The sequence below is a fragment of the Muntiacus reevesi genome, chromosome 21, assembly GCF_963930625.1.
Source record: "Muntiacus reevesi chromosome 21, mMunRee1.1, whole genome shotgun sequence".
Classification (NCBI taxonomy): Eukaryota; Metazoa; Chordata; class Mammalia; order Artiodactyla; family Cervidae; genus Muntiacus; species Muntiacus reevesi.
The window spans coordinates 42,189,166-42,206,571 of NC_089269.1; the positions used below are offsets into that span (position 1 = coordinate 42,189,166).

The following is a 17,406-nucleotide window of genomic DNA, read 5'->3' on the forward strand; positions in this document are numbered from 1 at the left end:
CTTTGACTTTTCACTTTCATGCATTGAAGAAGGAAATGGCAACCCACTCCAGTATTTTTGCCTGGAGAATCCCAGGGACGGGGGAGCCTGGTGGGCTGCCGTCTATAGGGTCACACAGAATCGGACACGACTGAAGCGACTTAGCAGCAGCAGCAGCAGCAGCAGTACTGGTACTCAGTTCAGTTCAGTTCAGTTCAGTCGCTCAGTCATGTCCGACTCTTTGCGACCCCATGAATCACAGCACGCCAGGCCTCCCTGTCCATCACCAACTCCTGGAGTTTTCTCAAACTCATGCCCATCGAGTCGGTGATGCCATCAGCCATCTCATCCTCTGTCGTCCCCTTCTCCTCCTGCCCCCAATCCCTCCCAGCACCAGGGTCTTTTCCAATGAGCCAACTCTTCGCATGAGGTGGCCAAAGTATTGGAGTTTCAGCTTCAGCATCAGTCAGGAGGGTCCAGACTTCTCACTTGGTAATAATTAGTGATGTTGAACATCTTTTTGTATGCCTGTTGGCCATGTGTATGCGTTCTTTGAAGAAATGTCTGTCTTCAGTCACACCACCCTAAACATGCCTGATCTTGTCTGGAGAAATGTCTGTTTAGGTCTTCTGTCCATTTTTTTGATTGGATCATTTAAAATATTTATTGTTGTTGAACTGTATGAATGTTTTTGTATATTTTGGAAATTAATCCCTTGTTGGTCACTTCATTTGCAAATGTTTTTTCCCGTTTTGTAGGTTGTCTTTTTGTTTTATTTACAATTTCCTTTGCTGAACAAGGGGCTTCTCGGATAGCTCAGTTGGTAAAGAATCCACCTGCAATGCAGGAGACTCCAGTTCGATTCCTGGGTTGGGAAAATCCCCTGGAGAAGGGATAGGCTACCCACTCCAGTACTCTTGGCCTTCCCTTGTGGTTCAGCTGGTTAGGAATCTCCCTGCAATGCGGGAGACCTGGGTTCAATCCCTGGGTTGGGAAAATTCCCAGGAGAAGGGAAAAGCTACCCATTCCAGTGGCCTGGAGAATTCCATGGACTAGTATAGTACATAGGGTCACAAAGAGTCAGTGTGACTGAGTCACTTTCACTTGCTGAACAAAAGCTTTTAAGGTTGATTAAATTGGGTGTGCTTTGCGTTTTTGAGGGAAGTTTATTTTATTTTCTTCTCCTACACAAGAGAGAGTCCCGGTCAAGCGTCCTCACACTCCTTGCCTCCCCCTTCTTCCCCATGCTCTTCTCCCTGCAAAGAACAGCAGGAGCGTTAGAATTAGTTGGAGACAGAAAGATAGAAACAATGAGAAGTGTGTTTTTCTTGCCCAATGAACTGGCCTTCCAACTAGCAGTGAAAACCTCTGTAAAGTTAAACTTGTTTTGATAGTGATTACTTCTTGTGAATCGACTGAGTAAGTGGAACCAGTAACATAGCAGAGAGATGTTATCTGTTACTATCTTGAAGATCCAGCAAATTTCCCTAGGAGGAGAGGAGATCAAATTAATCCAAGGCTTTGGGTTCTTATTTATGAAGATGAGGTTAAATTTTCATTCACTTTCTGTTACGTGTATGAAGTTTTGAAAAGTGTGTGTAATATGTGAGAAACATGTCGACTGTACAGAAAAGAAGAGAAAATGGTATAACAAACACCATATACCCATTGTGTAGGTTAACAACTGGCCACATTTTGCTTCTTCCGTGTTTTTATTACAAACTATTTTCTTTTATTCACTTTTAAAATTGAAGTGGAGTTGGTGTATAATGTCATGTTAGTTTCAGGTATAGTATACAGTGATTTCGGGCTGCCTCAGTGGCTAGAGGTAAAAGAATCTGCCTGCAAAGCAGGCAATGAAGATTTGATCCCTGGGTTGGGAAGATCCCCCGGAGGAGGTCATGGAACCTGCTCTAGTATTCCTGCTTGGGAAATCCCATGGACAGAGGAGCCTGGCGGGCCAGAGTCCACAGTGCCACAAAGAGTCAGAAATGACTGAAGTGACTTCGCATGAAAGCATGCATGCAGTGTTCTAACATTTGCGCACATTAGGAAGTGATCACCACAGTAAAGGTACTAACCATCTGTCCCTGTACAAAGCTACTATCATATTATTGACCATTGTAATATAAAATTACAGATATTGTGACATTTCACTTCTAATTTTTCAGTGTGTATATATTTTTTAAAATAGTGACATTTTCTTAAATAAAAGCAAGTTTCACTTGACTAAAACTTTTGAGGTTAAAACTGGAGAAATTTCCGGACCACAAAGCTTTCATTATTATTTCCATCACTCTTTTCCTTACTGGAAGGAGAGGAAGGAAAAGCATGAACCTGTTAGAACTGGGCCAAATACCAGCCAAGACTCTTTTTGGGTGTTTCCAGAAAGTTTCTGACATCAGAAAGCAAAAATCTCTCTAACTCTAAACTATTGACAAAGACTGTGGTCGAGTTAGGCCAAAAGTCAAAGGTCTCCTCATTGAAAGCTGCAGTGGAGAGATTTGGCTAAATACCAGTAGCTTTTTCTTAATTAAGAATCTCAGTCAACATGTTGGAAATTTTGAATGCAGAAAGAAAGGAGGGGAGTAAAGAAAAGAGGCAAGTGATGATAAGAGGAAGATTAGAAGAGAGAAGAAAAGAAACAGATAGTCTTATAAACCCCAACTCAGATACCACAATCAAGGCATCTCTTTCTTCAATCTGCATATATCCCTTTTTAAAAAAGGTTTTGTGTGTTTTTGGTTTATTATTTAGCCATCCCAACTCAGATACCACAATCAAGGCATCTCTTTCTTTTATCTGCATATATCCCCCTTTTTCAAAAAGGTTTTGTGTGTTTCTGCTGTTTTATTATTTAGCATTTAGGATCTTTAGTTGCAACATGCAGGACCTAGTTCCCTGACCAGGGATCGAACCCAGGACCACCGCACTGGGAGTGTGGAGTCTTAGCCACTGAACCACCAGGGAAGTCCCTTTCCTGCGTCACTTTCTATTTTAACATCCATGACTTACTAGGATAAAATCAAATATGCTTTAAGCAGTTTATGAGAGAGAGACTCTGTGTGTGTGTGTGTGTGTGTGTGTGTGTGTGTGTGTGTCCAGTGGTTGGGGCAGGAACGGAAAGAAAAAAATTTGCAGTAGTTAAGTAGAGGTTACTTATCATAGTGACAACTTTTCAGCAACAATAAAATACGGTATTGTTACTAGAAGACTTGTTTATTCTCTGTTTCTGAATCTGAAGCTTCAGACAGTAGACTAGTTCTACATTAGTAGTAGAAAAAGCCTATAAAATTATATATGTCAGCCCCATTTTCTGTATGAGTGAGTGAGTGATAGTCGCTCAGTCATGTCTGACTTTTTGCAACCTCAGGACTGTAGCCCTCCAGGCTCTTCTGTCCATGGAATTCTCCAGACAAGAATACTGGAGGGGGTTGCCATTTCCTTCTCCAATTTTCTGTCTATAAAGGAACCAAAGTTCCAGAAGTCTTAGATGACTCATCTGAAAGTGTCTCTAGGAGAAAAATATAGTTTTTAGAACGGCCAATATGTCTCCACTTCAGATTTGCATTGCTCCAGGATGCTGACCCCCTATCCTAGGAAGGAATTGACAAGGATGGCCGTTTCCTCCATAGGACCTAACCCCTGTGTCCTGCTTTTTAAACTGCATCCACCTCCATCAGGCATTTTCAAGGTCTTCACCAAAGTTCTCTGCCATTGTGTTCACTGGCCCAAAGCCAGCAAACAAACATTTGAACTTCTGTCCCTCCTTGTGAGGATTTCTAGCCCTTCAGGGAATCTACAGCCTGGCCTTCATTACACTATCACATTTCCAGGAAAAAAAATTTTTTTGAAAACTGTTCCAATAGTAGCGCTCACATCGATAAGGCACAAGTCGAACTTTAAAATTTAGTGAAACAGTGAGAGGGTTTTTAAAGGTTATCATATGAGGAAGCGTGCCCTTTCTTGACTTCCCTAGAAAAACACAAATCTTGGCTTGTGGGGCGGACAGAACATGGTCACTTACCGGTATTATCAGTTGTGAAAACAAATGTCAACCTGCTGCTTCTCTTCCAGTCAGCTACTTTTCATCAGGGCCAGAAAGAGCATTCTAGAAAGATTAAAACTATCCACCTGCTTAAAAGGAGACAGATCCAAGAACACAGCGGAATTCCTAAATCTTTGGGAGTGAAAATGCATCGCTCTGTTTTTTGTCTATCCAGCTAATTTTCACTGTAACAAGTTTAGTCATCTTCTCTAACCTCTTCTCAAAGATCTTAAAGATCAAAGATGAAGTTGAGATGTGGGCAAGACAGTTATTTCAGGTACAGAATTTCATCAGCATTAAGAATTTTTTAAAAATGAATGGTTTATATAGACACATTAGAGAAAAATGTGTTCAGAATACATAGTAAACACCAAATAAATGGTAAGAAGCCTGTTTTTGCTGCAAGTCCTCCTATTTATCTGACTTAAGTTGGGAATACATACTAAATTCTTTACTTCTAAAATAAGCCTTGAGAACCAGGTCTAAAGGAAAAAGGCTACAGTAGATTTTATCTTTTTTCCTTACTCCAGGACCATTGTTCAGTCGCTAAGTCATGTCCAAATCTTTGCAGCACCGTGGACTGCAGCATGCCAGGCTTCCCTGTCCTTCACTCTCTCCTGGAGTTTACTCAAATTCATGTCCATTGAGTCAATGATGCCATCCAACCACCTCATCCTCTGTCGTTCCCTTCTCCTCCTGCCCTCAACCTTTCCCAGTTCAGGGTCTTTTACTTCAGGATAAAAAAGTGAAAATACAAATAATACTTAAATCATGTTTTTCTTTGTGGGTACAATGGCAAAACACACCCTCTTGCCAAATAGGCAGGTAATATAACCCACCCCTAAAACCTCAGATACTACTGTTGCCAATTTGACTATATGAATAAAAACCTCTGACTTTTTATCACCATCACCAAGGAAATAATCAGACAAAAGGATAAGAATATGCATATAAATATAATAATATCAGACAAACATATAAGAATATGCACCACAGCTTTCCTTATGATGTTAAAAAGTCAACACAACCTAAAAGTAAATAAAATAAGGATCTGTGAAATAGTTATCATATCCCTACAGTAAACACAATGGTACCCTCAGGACTGATGTTGGAAAGACGGTCTAAGAGCGGAGGTAACGTGGCAGTGCTATAGAGTAAAGGCTTTAGATGCAGACAGACCGGAATTAAGTCTTGCTCTGCCGTTGACCAATGGCTGTCCTGGGGCAATTTACTGGGCCTCATTCAGACCTTTAGTTCCTTCACATGTAGAATCATAGTGAAAATAGAGCTTTTAGCAGTGAGATTGTACGTAGAGATATTGATTGAAGCTTAGAAGCACTGTTGACTTCAAAAGACACTGCTAGGTGTTCCGGACTGAATGTTTGTGTTGCTCTAAATTTATAGTTGGAAATCGGAATCTCAGTGTCACGGTACTTGAACGTAGGACCTCGGGGAGATAATTAGGTCATGTGGGTGGGGTCCTCATGAATGCGATTGGTGTGTTTGTCAGAAGAGCCTAATTGCTAACTGTCTTTCCTCCAAGAGAGGATCAGAAGTTGACTCTCTACCTCCAGTCCCAAAGAGGGCTGATTGTGGAACCTGATTGTGCTGGCATCCTGACCTCTGACTTCCTATCCTCCAGAACTTGAGAAAGGAATTTCTGTTGTTTATAAACCACCCAGTCTCCGGTGCTTTGTTATAGCAGCCTGAACTAAGCTGTTAGGTTACAAAAAAAAAAAAAAATTATACTCGCACTCGGGTGAAAGATATATGGCTCAGTATATCCAACCAGTAGCCATGTATTTATTGAGCATTTAAATTATTGACAAGCACTTAGTTAGGAAAAGACATAGTAATAATGAGATTAAAAATTAGACAAACTCTGTGTGCGTGGAGTCCAGTCTACTATCGGTGGCTGACTGTAACCAACTGAGTTTCAAATCCCAGCTCTGATACCAGAGAGGAAGGGGTGAAGAGAGTTTTCAATAGTAGGGTTTGATCTAGTCAAGAAGGGCAGGAAATGTTCCTAAGGAAACTGAAGTTTAGCGGAGATAGAAGGATGAAAATGTGGTGATGAGCTGAGATGGAGGTGAAGGGCCAGCAGTGGTCTTAATGCTCCAGTGCATTCAGTCCGGAGAAAGCCCAGTGTTGCTGCAAACTTGAATTTACCCCCACTGGCTGCTGTGATTCTAGGATTGTCGGTCTATCTCTCTGTCCCAACGACTTCACCTATAAAATGGAAATAATAGATTTTTCTCATTTTTACCATTGTTGTTGTTGCTTACTCACTAAGTTGTATGCAACTCTTTGTGACCCCATGGACTGTAGCCCGCCAAGCCCCTTTGTCCATGGGGATTCTCCAGGCAGTGGCTGCCATTTTCTTCTGCAGGGGATCTTCCCCACCCAGGGATCAAATCCACATCGCCTGCATTTATATGATTATGAGGATTAAATTAGGTCATATGAAAAGAGCTTAACACAGTGCCTAACATATGGCAAATATTCAATCAATGCTAGATAATACTAAAGAAAAAGGAATGAACTCCAAGTGCAAAGAAAGAAAAGCATCCAGGTACAAAGCGCGGACCGCATGGACAAAGGCCCGGGGTGAGAACAGGAGAACGAAGGCAGTGTTGTATGCTCTGCTTTATTCTAAAAGCTGCTGGGAGTCCTTGACGGTTTCCAGCTGGGGACTCCGCGGCTCCAGTACTGTCCCAGTCAGCCTCTGTGCTCCACACCTGCCAGTTCTCACTCTCCGGACTCGTCACACGGGCTGTGCACCTGGAATTCGCTTTTCATAAACTATTCTTCCCACCTGTTTGCTCCCACCTCCTTCAGCTTTCAGAGTCCCTTTCCTGACTCCCCAAATAGACAAACTCTTAATTGATTAGCGTCCCTGGTATGCACCCTTGTTTTGCCGGGTCCATGGCAGTCTTCCCCACCTCCATATCCACGAGATGAGATACTGTCTGTTACTGAACATAAGTGTGGCCCAAGCCATCAGCATAGTGATCGGCCTATAGCTCATGCTTATTTCATGCTGTGTGCTGAAAGAGAGAAAAGATGGAAGAAGAGAAGGAAGGTTAAAAATCAGAGAAAAAGGGGGACTTCCCCAGCAGTCCAGTGCTTCAGGCTCTGCCCGACCACCACAGAGGGTGTAGGTTTGAACCCTAGTCAGGGAACTGAGATCCCACATGCCTTGCAGCACAGCCAAAATGAAAAAAATAAAAAAAAAACAATTTTTTTAACTAGAGAAAAATAAATCTGGGTGAAGAGGTGACAAGACCAGCTCAATTTTACTCTTGATTTTAATCTAAATATTTTTAAATCAATCACTTTAGCTGATTTTGAGTGGTACATCTAGACGTTCTAAAAACAGGGAAAACCAATGCAAAGTTCAAGAGAAAAATTTGAGCTAGAGAGATGTACAGTCTTCCCAGGTGGTGCTAGTGGTAAAGAACCTGCCTGCCAATGCAGGAGACATAAGAGATGCAGGTTCAATCCCTGGGTCAGGAAGCTCCCCTGGAGAAGGAAATGGCAACACACTCTAGTATTCTTCCCTGGAAAGTTCCATGGACAAAGGAGCCTGGCGGGCTACAGTCCATGGGTTGCAAATAGTTGGACAAGACTAAGCATAAACATACACATTAACTGTAAGTGCAGTTGTCCTGGGCAAGGGGTGCAGGGAGAAAATTAGATATAACATTTGTTGTTTAATCACTCAGTCGTGTCCGACTCTTTGCAACCCCATGGACTGCAGCCCGTCAGGCTCCTCTGTCCATAAGATCTCCCAGGTAAGAACACTGAAATCGGTTGCCGTTTCCTACTCGCCGATCTTCCCCAGTTCAGTTCAGTCGCTCAGTTGTGTCCAACTCTTTTAGACCCCATGGATTGAACACACCAGGTTTCCCTCTCCTTCACCAACTCCCAGAGCTTGCTCAAACTTATGTCCATCAGGCCGGTGATGCCATCCAACCATCTCATCCTCTGTCATCCCCGTCTCCTCGTGCCTTCAGTCTATCCCAACATCAGGGTATTTTTCAGTGAGTCAGTTCTTCGCATCAGGTGGCCAAAGTATTGGAGTTTCAGCTTCAGCCTCAGTCCTTCCAGTGAATACTTAGGACTGATTTCCTTTAGGATGGACTGGTTGGATCTCCTTGCAGTCCAAGAGACTCTCAAGAGTCTTTTCCAACACCACAGTTCAAAAGCATCAGTTCTTCGGCGTCCTAGAGTGGGTAGTCAAGCCGGCAGATCTTCCCCACCCAGGGATGAAACCTGAGTCTCCTGCAAGTCTTACCACTTTACCACTGAGCCCTTGGGGAAGCCCAGATATACACATCAGTTCAGTTCAGTTCAGTCGCTCAGTCGTGTCTGACTCTTTGCAAACCCCTGAATTGCAGCACACCAGGCCTCCCTGTCCATCACCAACTCTCAAGAGTTTACTCAAACTCATGCCCATTGAGTCAGTGATGCCGTCCAGCCATCTCATCCTCTGTGGTCCCCTTCTCCTCCTGCCTCCAACCCCTCCCAGCATCAGGGTCTTTCCCAGTGAATCAACTCTTCACATGAAGTGGCCAAAGTATTGGAGTTTCAGCTTCAGCATCAGTCCTTCCAATGAACAACCAAGACTCATCTCCTTTAGGATGGACTGATTGGATCTCCTTGAAGTCCAAGGGACTCTCAAGAGTCTTCTCCAACACCATAGTTCAAAAACATCTATTTTTCAAGTTATATACAAAAAGGTAAATTCATTCCCAGCCAACAGTGAGCAATTCATGCTGTTTGGGGGGCTGCAAATGAAAGACAGAACTAGGGTTCATTCCAGGCCTGGCTCTTTCCTTTTCTTGCTGTGTCATCTTGAGTAAATTATATCACCCCTCCAGATCTCATCATCTTTAACTGTGATATGAAGAAAGGGGGAGGAATGGAGGGGATGGATTTGGGAATTCTATTTCTCCCCCCAGTTTTAGTTGTTATGGCTCCATCCTTATAGATTAAAAGGTCCTCAACCTTTTTGACACCAGGGACCAGTTTCATGGAAGACAATTTTTCCATGGGTTGGGGGTAGGGGGGTAGTTTCAGGACAATTCAAGGGCATTACATTTACTGTAAACTTTATTTATATTATTATTACATCAACTCCACCTCAGTCCATCAGGCATTAGATCCTAGATGGTGGGGGCCCCAGGACTAACTGATGCCTGTCCTTCCTTTTCCCTGGAAAATATTTGTTAAATGATAGCTCCTGCCCCAAGAAAATTCTGTTTAAAAAGTCATTTTCACATTACATAATTCCCTATGAAATTGCTAATTGTTATCCAATTTAAAAGAAAATTGAGTTTATATTAAATGTGTTTTTTAATTAAAAAGGAAAAATTTGATTAGTCGTGTCTGACTCTTTTGCACCCCTATGGATGGTAGTCCACCAGGCTCCTCTGTCCCTGGGCTTCTCCAGGCAAGATACTGGAGTGAGTAGCTATTCCCTTCTCCAGGGGATCTTCCTGACCCAGGGATCAAACCCAGGTCTCCTGCATTGCAGGCCTGTTCTTTCCCTTCTGAGCCACCAGGGAAGAAAGCCTTAATAACTAGTTCACTGATTACAGGTGAACTTCACTTAGGGTCAGGTAGAACCACCCTAGAGCTGTTAAATCACGTAGGAGCAGAGACTGAAAGCCTGTCCTGCTTGTAGTAATTCAAACAGGTGAGGCTAGTGAGGGTTTTTGCCTTTCTTGGAAGAAAGTTTTGAGCCTGTATTGTCATAATGTATATGAAGAAATATGTCACTTTGGGAGAGTCATGAAGGCTATGTGCTGGGGACACTGGGCTTCTCTGAGAAGCTTCATTTGACTGGAAAGGGCTGTGGTTTGAGCACCAGCTCAACCAGCTCAAAAACACCTGAGTGTTTTTGTGGGCATATCTGAATGCAATGCCAAAATCAGGCTTACTCCAGAAAAAGATCTGAGGGATAATGACGAGGGATAAGTAATAAGGATCCCATGAAAGACCTTGAATTCCATCCATAGGCCTTTAAAATGCATATGAGAGATTCTTGGGAATTTATGTGGTTCTGGAAATGGAAGGCTTCCCCCCCACACACATCTCTTTTCTCTAAATTGCAGAGTGTGGGCCACTTTCCAGCACCTTCTCCACACCCATGAGGGAAAATAACCCACTCTGTGCAGAAACACCAAACCTGAGATGTTGTGAGAAGTCACTCAATTTAAACTCAGCCCTTCTCTGCATTGCTTGTTTTAGGAAATGCGCCTTGCCACCTCCTCAGCATCACCTGGAGTTCAGAATTAGAGTGGGTGGAAAGGAGGAAAAATGGTCAGACTTGGTGAAACACCAAATCCCCATTTTTACCTGACAAAATGCTTATAGTATCAGAGTGAAAGTGACTCCGACACACGGGCGGGGCAGGGAGGGCGCATACAACCACGGAGAACAGACCGCTTGGAGGGATGCCCATGGCGAAGCCTCCCATTCCTCCCCACGAGTTGCCTCATGCTCCCTGGTGTAAGGATTCTCACAAACAGAACAATAATGAAACACACTCCCAACCACCCAGGAACAAAGCAGTGTAACTGTTAACTATTATTACTATTCCTTTCACCATCCTGCTGCTGAGGTGAGGGAGGGTCTTCACCACACAGCTTGTAAGATCTTAGCTCCCTGACCAAGGATCGAACCTGGGCTCTTGGCAGTGAAAGTGAGGAATCCCAGCCACTGGACAGCCAGGGAATTTTCAAGAGCTTCACACTTGAAGAACCATTTGAACTTTTCTTCTGGGAACTCTCTGGGGGCGGCTTGTGTGCTGCTGACGTTTGCAAGCATTGCAGGATTCATTTTTATTGTATGTACTAATGTGCAATATTGCATTTTTATTGTAGGTACTAATTTTATTGTACTTAGTTATTACGGTCAAAAATTATTGCACTTAATTTTTAAGTAAAGTAAATGTCTTTAAACTTTTCCTACAGGGAGTCTTGCTTTCTCTATCATCTATGTGGGTGATGCCCTCGTAATTACTAAAGCAGGCCTGGCATGCTGCAGTCCATGGGGTCGCAAAGAGTCGGACACGACTGAGCGACTGCACTGAACCGAACTGAAATTACTAAAGTAGGAAACAATTCTCAGTCTTCTTTTTAGCCCTGAAGATGGTAAATACCTCCACCTCCTGATTCTCTCCACGCTCCTCTCCTACATTTCTGACTGCTCTTTCTTGGGTTCTTTTGTTTGTTCTAATTATTTTACTAGACTTTATTTTTTAGGTTTTATTTTACTTTTAAAATTTTATTTATTTTTGCCTGTACCGGATCTTCATTGCTGTGCCGGCTTTTGTGTAGTTGTCATGAGTGGAGGCTAGTTGTGGGGCACGGGCTTCCTACTGCATCTGCTTCTCTTACTGCGGAACACCGGCTCTAGGGCGTGCTGGCTTCAGGAGTCGTAGCACGTGGGCTCAGTAATTGTGATGCCCGGGGTCTAGAGCACAGAGTCAGCAGTCGTGGTGCACAGGCTTAGCTGCTCCGAGGCAGGTGGGATCTTTCCAGACAGAGATCGAACCTGTGTCTCCTCCCTGGCAGGCAGATTCGTTACTACTGAGCCACCAAGTGACCTGAACGTCGTTCAGTCGTGTCCGACTCTTTGTGACCCCAAGGACCGTGTGCATGCATGCTAAGTCGATTCAGTCGTGTCCAACTCTTTGTGATCCCATGGACTGTAGCCCACCAGGTTCCTCTGTCCATGGGATTCTCCAGGCAGGAATATTGGAGTAGGTAGCCTTTCCTTTCTCCAGGGGATCTTCCAAACCCAGGGATTGAACCCATGTCTCCTGCACTGGCAGGCAGATTCTTTACCTCTGAGCCACCAGGGAAGCCCTATTTTTCAGGTTTCAGATACACAACAAAGTTAAGCAGAAGGTGCAGAAATTTTCCACATCTCCCTCTGCCCCCGGTGCATCACAGCCTCCGCCTTGATCAGTGTCTCCACCAGAATGGTACATTTGCTACAATGGATGAACCTACACTGACACGTCACAATCACCCAGAGTCCACAGTTTGGGTTCATTTTTTGTGCCATATATTCTAGAAGTTTGGACTGTGGACAAAGAAATGTTGCCTGCCATTTCAGTAAACAAAGAATATTGCCTGCATCAAGCCATCAGTCACTGCAGCTTCCCCCAGTGGTGCACCCTGAGAGGAATTCAAGGCGGAGAAAAACAGGATGCCGGCCTCAGATAGTTAAGATGCGTATCAAAGGAATAATTTCAATGAACTCTGACTCTTAATCTTCCTGTACATAGAAAAGCAGTAAAATCATTAACTTGAGATGTCTGTTTTTGTGATTAGCGGTACTTTTTCCTTTTGATGTTTGGCTACTGTTGCTGCTCTGTATCTGCATTATCCAGGAGGGCAAACCCTACCCCGAGGTGGCTATTGTCGTTGTTGTTGTTTAGTCGCTCAGTCTTATTCGATAGTCGCTCAGACCTCATGGACTGCAGCACGCAGGCTTCCCTGGCCTTCACTGTCTCCCAGAGTTGGCTCAGATTCATGTCCATTGAGTTGGTGATGCCATCCAACCATCTCATCCTCTGTTACTCCCTTCTCCTCTTGCCTTCAATCTTTCCCAGCATCAGGGTCTTATCCAATGAGTCAGCTGTTCACATCAGGTGGACGAGTATGGGAGCTTCAGCATCAGTCCTTCCAATGAATATTTAGGGGGTTGATTTCCTCTAGGATGGACTGGTTGGCTCTCCCTGCAGTCCAAAGGACTCTCAAGAGTCTTCTCCAACACCACAGCTCAAAAGCATCAGTTCTTCAGCACTCAGCCTTCTTTATGGTTCAACTCTCCCAGCCATACAAGACTACTGGAAAAACCATAGCTTTGACTATTAAGAACTTCAAATGAGACAAGTGTGACTGCAGAACTGGATTTTAAAGTTAATGGAATTCAAATTTATATAGCCATGTGAATCTAGAGGCTACCATATCGGACAGCACAGTTCTAAAATATGGATTATTTTATATCCTATCCTAGTGCTTTCAAAAAGCTCTTTATCCATAGGATAAAGAGTTGACACAGCTTAGCGACTGAACAACAACAACAATAATAACAAACAAAACAACAACAATAACGAAGATCTAGAGTCTATAGTATGACATTGAATGACACATGATCCAGTGGTCTTTTCAATTTTTCTGCCAACTCCCCTGCCCCCATTCCACATGTTCTACTCTAGCACTGTAGAAACTTGCTTTTCCTAAACAAGTCATAATATTTAGCTTTCTCAGCTTTTGATCCTTCTCTGCCTAGAATGTCCTTCCTTTGCTTCCTCCCTTTCAAAATTTGTCCCAACTTCCCATGCCTAATAAAGCACGTATGAAAGGATGTGGAATGGTTATTATATGCCCTGCATGCATCCCCAGTGTAGAACATCTCCTTATCCTTGGTCTTCAACAAGCTGTTTAGCATCTCTCTGCCTGGTCTTCTCATCTGTAAAGTAGGAAGGATACTTTTTCTCTCTTACAGAGTTGTTGGAGGATTAGATATTGCAATATTCAGACTCTACTTCTGAGAAAGCACTCAATAAGAAATTGTTACTATTTTCTCCCAGGGGACACATGATGTGGTATTACAGGTCTTCCCAGATGGGACTCACTTTCTAGTCTTGGGACTTTCTTTCCTTAAGCCTGCGAGCTCATTAGCACCAAAGACTTGATCTTGTTCACTGTCCACCAGCATCAATGTAGCTATCTGATAAAGGTCTTGACTGGGGGTGACTGGGGCTTCCTTGGTGGCTCAGATGGTAAAGAATCTGCCTGGATGCAGACCTTGATTCCATCACTGGGTCAGGAAGATTCCCTGTGAGAAGATCCCTTGGAGGAGGACACAGAAACCCACTCCAATATTCTTGCCTGGAGAATCCCTTGGACAGAGGAACCTGGCAGCATACAGTATAAGTGAAGTTGCTCAGTCATGTCCGACTCTTTGTGACCCCATGGACTGTAGCCCACCAGGTTCCTCCATCCATGGGATTCTCCAGGCAAGAGCCCTGGAGTGGGTTGCCATTTCCTTAGGGTGACAAAGAGTTGGACACAAGTGAGTGACCCTCACTTGACTGGATGACAGATAACTGAGTGAATCAATTATTCACAAAAGGAGGGGACAGCATTTCTTTTAAAAAATGATTCCTTTTTTTGTGTGTATATCTTTAGGGAGGAGCAAAAGAGACAGTTGTGGCAAGAGTGAGAAGAGGGTGCCAACAACTTTTCTTGTAAAACATCGCATCTGTTTTGTTACTGCCCAGAAAAACGTGCATGAGCTGTTGTTGCGTCCTTTCTCTTTGCTTGACTGGAGTATGGCTCTCACATTTTTGCCACTTTGACTTTCCTTTCTGGGTCCTCTGCCCCTCTCCCGCCATGGGCGTTAAGCTTCCATCACCGTCACCAAGGAATCAGCAGAGACGCCTCATTCCTCACAGCTCTGCATATCTCAACTCTGGCTGCCTTTGTCCCTGAGCTAACTCGATTCTTCGTGTGCACACCACTAAATCAACTGTCTTCTATACAGAACTTTATCCGTTATTCTACGTTAAAAAAAAATAAACCCACGCGGGTAACAATTTCTTCTCTTGGGAATACTGACCTGTCAATATTGTTGAATGCATTAGACATTTCTGGTCCCTCGGAGGAAATAGAAAAATTGCCTGTTTAGCTCTTCTACCCTGAACACTACAAGTGCAGGTCAATTTTAAAACACGCAACAGAGCATGCATAATGGGTTTCCCTTTTAAAAAGCACTGTAGACCAAAAATAAACCTGACAGAGGGCAGCTGTGGAGTTTTAACATGTGGAAAACTCCACAGGCGACAGTTATATAACTGCAAAGAAACATGATAAATATTTCACACCGTTAGATGAACTTCTAACTCTAACACGGCAAAGGCAAAGAACACACAACACACCCTCAGCCTCCAAGAAGCACAGAGCTTCCGCTGAGAAGAGGCCAAGACGATTACTAAAATCTCAGTCCTGCCTGCCAGCTCGTCTTGATTGCTTCTTTTTTTTTAATTTTAACCACCCCCCCTCCGCCCCCGCATCGCCCCCGCCTTCGCCTCCAAGGCGGAGCCGACGAACCCCAAGTACCCAGAGCACCTCCCCGCGCAGCTTCGCGGGTTGGCCAGAAATTTCCCCCAAATCCCCACCCCTAGGCTGAGACCGCACCCCCCCCCCAAAGAAGTTTGGTGCCAAGGAGGGTGAGCGAGGAGTCGGAGCGCGGCGGGCGGAGCACCCCCAGCCAACCTCCGCCGCGCCCCACCCCCGCGCCCGCGGCCAGCGCCTCCCGCGCCCGGGCTCCGCGCCCCGGGGACAGCTGGCAGCCCCGCGCCGGGACCCGACACAAAGCCGATCAATCCCGGCGGCGCGGGGGCGGGGGACGCCCCGCCAGGGCTTCCCTTCCGCTCCTCGCCTGCCTCCTCCGGCCCCCTCATTAGGAGCCAGCCGGCATCTCGTCCGGCTCCCTCCGACTCCCTGCCTCCCCTCCAAAACAGAACTGCCCAGACCCCCGCAGGCCCCGGGCTAGACCAGAGCCGCCCCTGGGCTGCGCGCAGAGCGGGCGCCCCTGGAAGCGGGAAACTGACATCCCATCAGGGTCCGCCCCTCCGCGCCGCCGCGCGCCGCCCTCCGCTCCCGCGCGAGGACCCGGTGACCCCCACCGCCAGCCCGGCCGGCCTCCCGCGCTCCCGCCGCCGGGACCCTCAGCTTCGCAGGAGCCGCCCGCTCCCGACCCCACGAAGATGGCGAGGAGGAGCCGCCACCGCCTTCTGCTCCTCCTACTGCGCTACCTGGTGGTCGCCCTGGACTGTAAGTTGCTGGGGGACCTCCGCCCTCCCAGCCCGGTCCTGCTGAGACCAGCTGCCCCAGCCTTCAGCCCCTAGACCTGGTCCTGGCGGAGGACTGTCCCGGGACCTCGGACGGCAAGGTCTGCCTCGGGGCATCTGACTTCACACCCAGGGAGCCCAGAATTGGGGGTGCCCGCTGGGGCGGGGGTGGTGGTGTGGGGAGTTCGGAGGTCTTCGGTTTATTCTAAATAATATCTGATTTGAACCAAATAGAGAAAATTAAGGGTCCACACCAGCAGGTTCTCATATTCTGGAAAAGTTGGGTTAAGTTTTTATAGACACGGGGACGTGAACAGAATGCACAACTCACTAACTCCTCAGGAGATGCTAAGATCCCAAGATGGCATCATCACTCGGAGGCAGGGGCCAGCCACACATTAAGTACCAGAGCTGGGGGCAGTGTTAGAGTTCTCTTGGCGTCTGAAGGTCCCAGTTGCGGCGGTAATATGCAGCGCACTTTGGGGGCGCGGGGTGGGGGGGAATTCCTGGCTGCTGAGCTGGAATTACTTTTATCCACTCCACCTGCACATCTACATTCGGTTACAGAAGTCTGGTCTGGGCGCCCCGGTCAGCTGCTGTTCCAACGGGATGGTTGTTAGAAAGTTTTAGAAGCTGGATGATCGAGTGGCGGGGGACGTCCCAAAGCCAATTTCACGGGATGGTTCTAAACAGGATTGTTATGGATACTGGGCTCAGAAGATTTAAAATCCTGGCAATATCTCCTGTTACTTTGTTTTCCTCCCGTTAACTTTTTAGAATAACGGAGGAAATTGCAATCGATCTTAAGCACTTAGGCAACAAAGTTTTCCATTTTCTTTGGTTTTTCCTTTTTAGGTTTTTCTTTCTTTTTCGTTTCCTTTTGTTTATTTTTTAATGGGATGGATTATTATTGTTGCTATTCAAGTTCTGGCAATAGAATACTTAAAATAACCTGCAGGATGAATGTTTAATAGCATAATGCAATGACTTTAATCTCACACCCTCATTGCCTGAGTTGCTCAGCTCAACCTGATGTGAGTTTTTGTTCCTTATTGGTGAAGAAGGTGCAAGCTGTCTCAGTGAAGGGATGTCTGACCTATATATAGAAAATCAAACCAGAAAGTGGAGGCTTCACAATAAAACCATTATGCGATTTTGAAATATCAATTGGTGTCATGTTGAGCACACAGAAAAATCACTAATGCCAAAAGGCAACAAAGAGACAGGCTGGAGGAATTGTAACAAAACCACCAGGAAAATTATATATTTCACTGACAGTCTTAAATTTCAAGTCAAAGGATTGACTTTAGAATGATCAGTAATTCAAAACAGAGAAAATGGTTTTACTCTGGTATTCCTATACAATAATCAAAATAGAAACAGTACACCCTACATTTGAAATTGGAGTTAAGAAATAACCCAGAGGCAAACACAGGCTTAGATGAATAAGCAAAATAAGCTCTTTTACAAGCTTTGAGTAAAGCTAACACATTGGCCTGTC

At 45.0% G+C, this 17,406-nt stretch overlaps 1 protein-coding gene across 2 annotated transcripts in view; it reads left to right on the forward strand.

The window, feature by feature from the left end:
- Positions 1–15,285: 15,285 nt before the first annotated feature.
- JAM2 (junctional adhesion molecule 2) overlaps positions 15,286–17,406 on the forward strand; it is an 84,156-nt gene continuing 82,035 nt past the window's right edge. For both annotated transcript variants that reach the window (XM_065913462.1, XM_065913463.1), the window contains exon 1: positions 15,286–15,888. In XM_065913462.1, the coding sequence (XP_065769534.1) occupies positions 15,822–15,888 (67 nt within the window). In that variant the 5' untranslated portion in view covers positions 15,286–15,821. The remainder of the gene's footprint in view (positions 15,889–17,406) is intronic.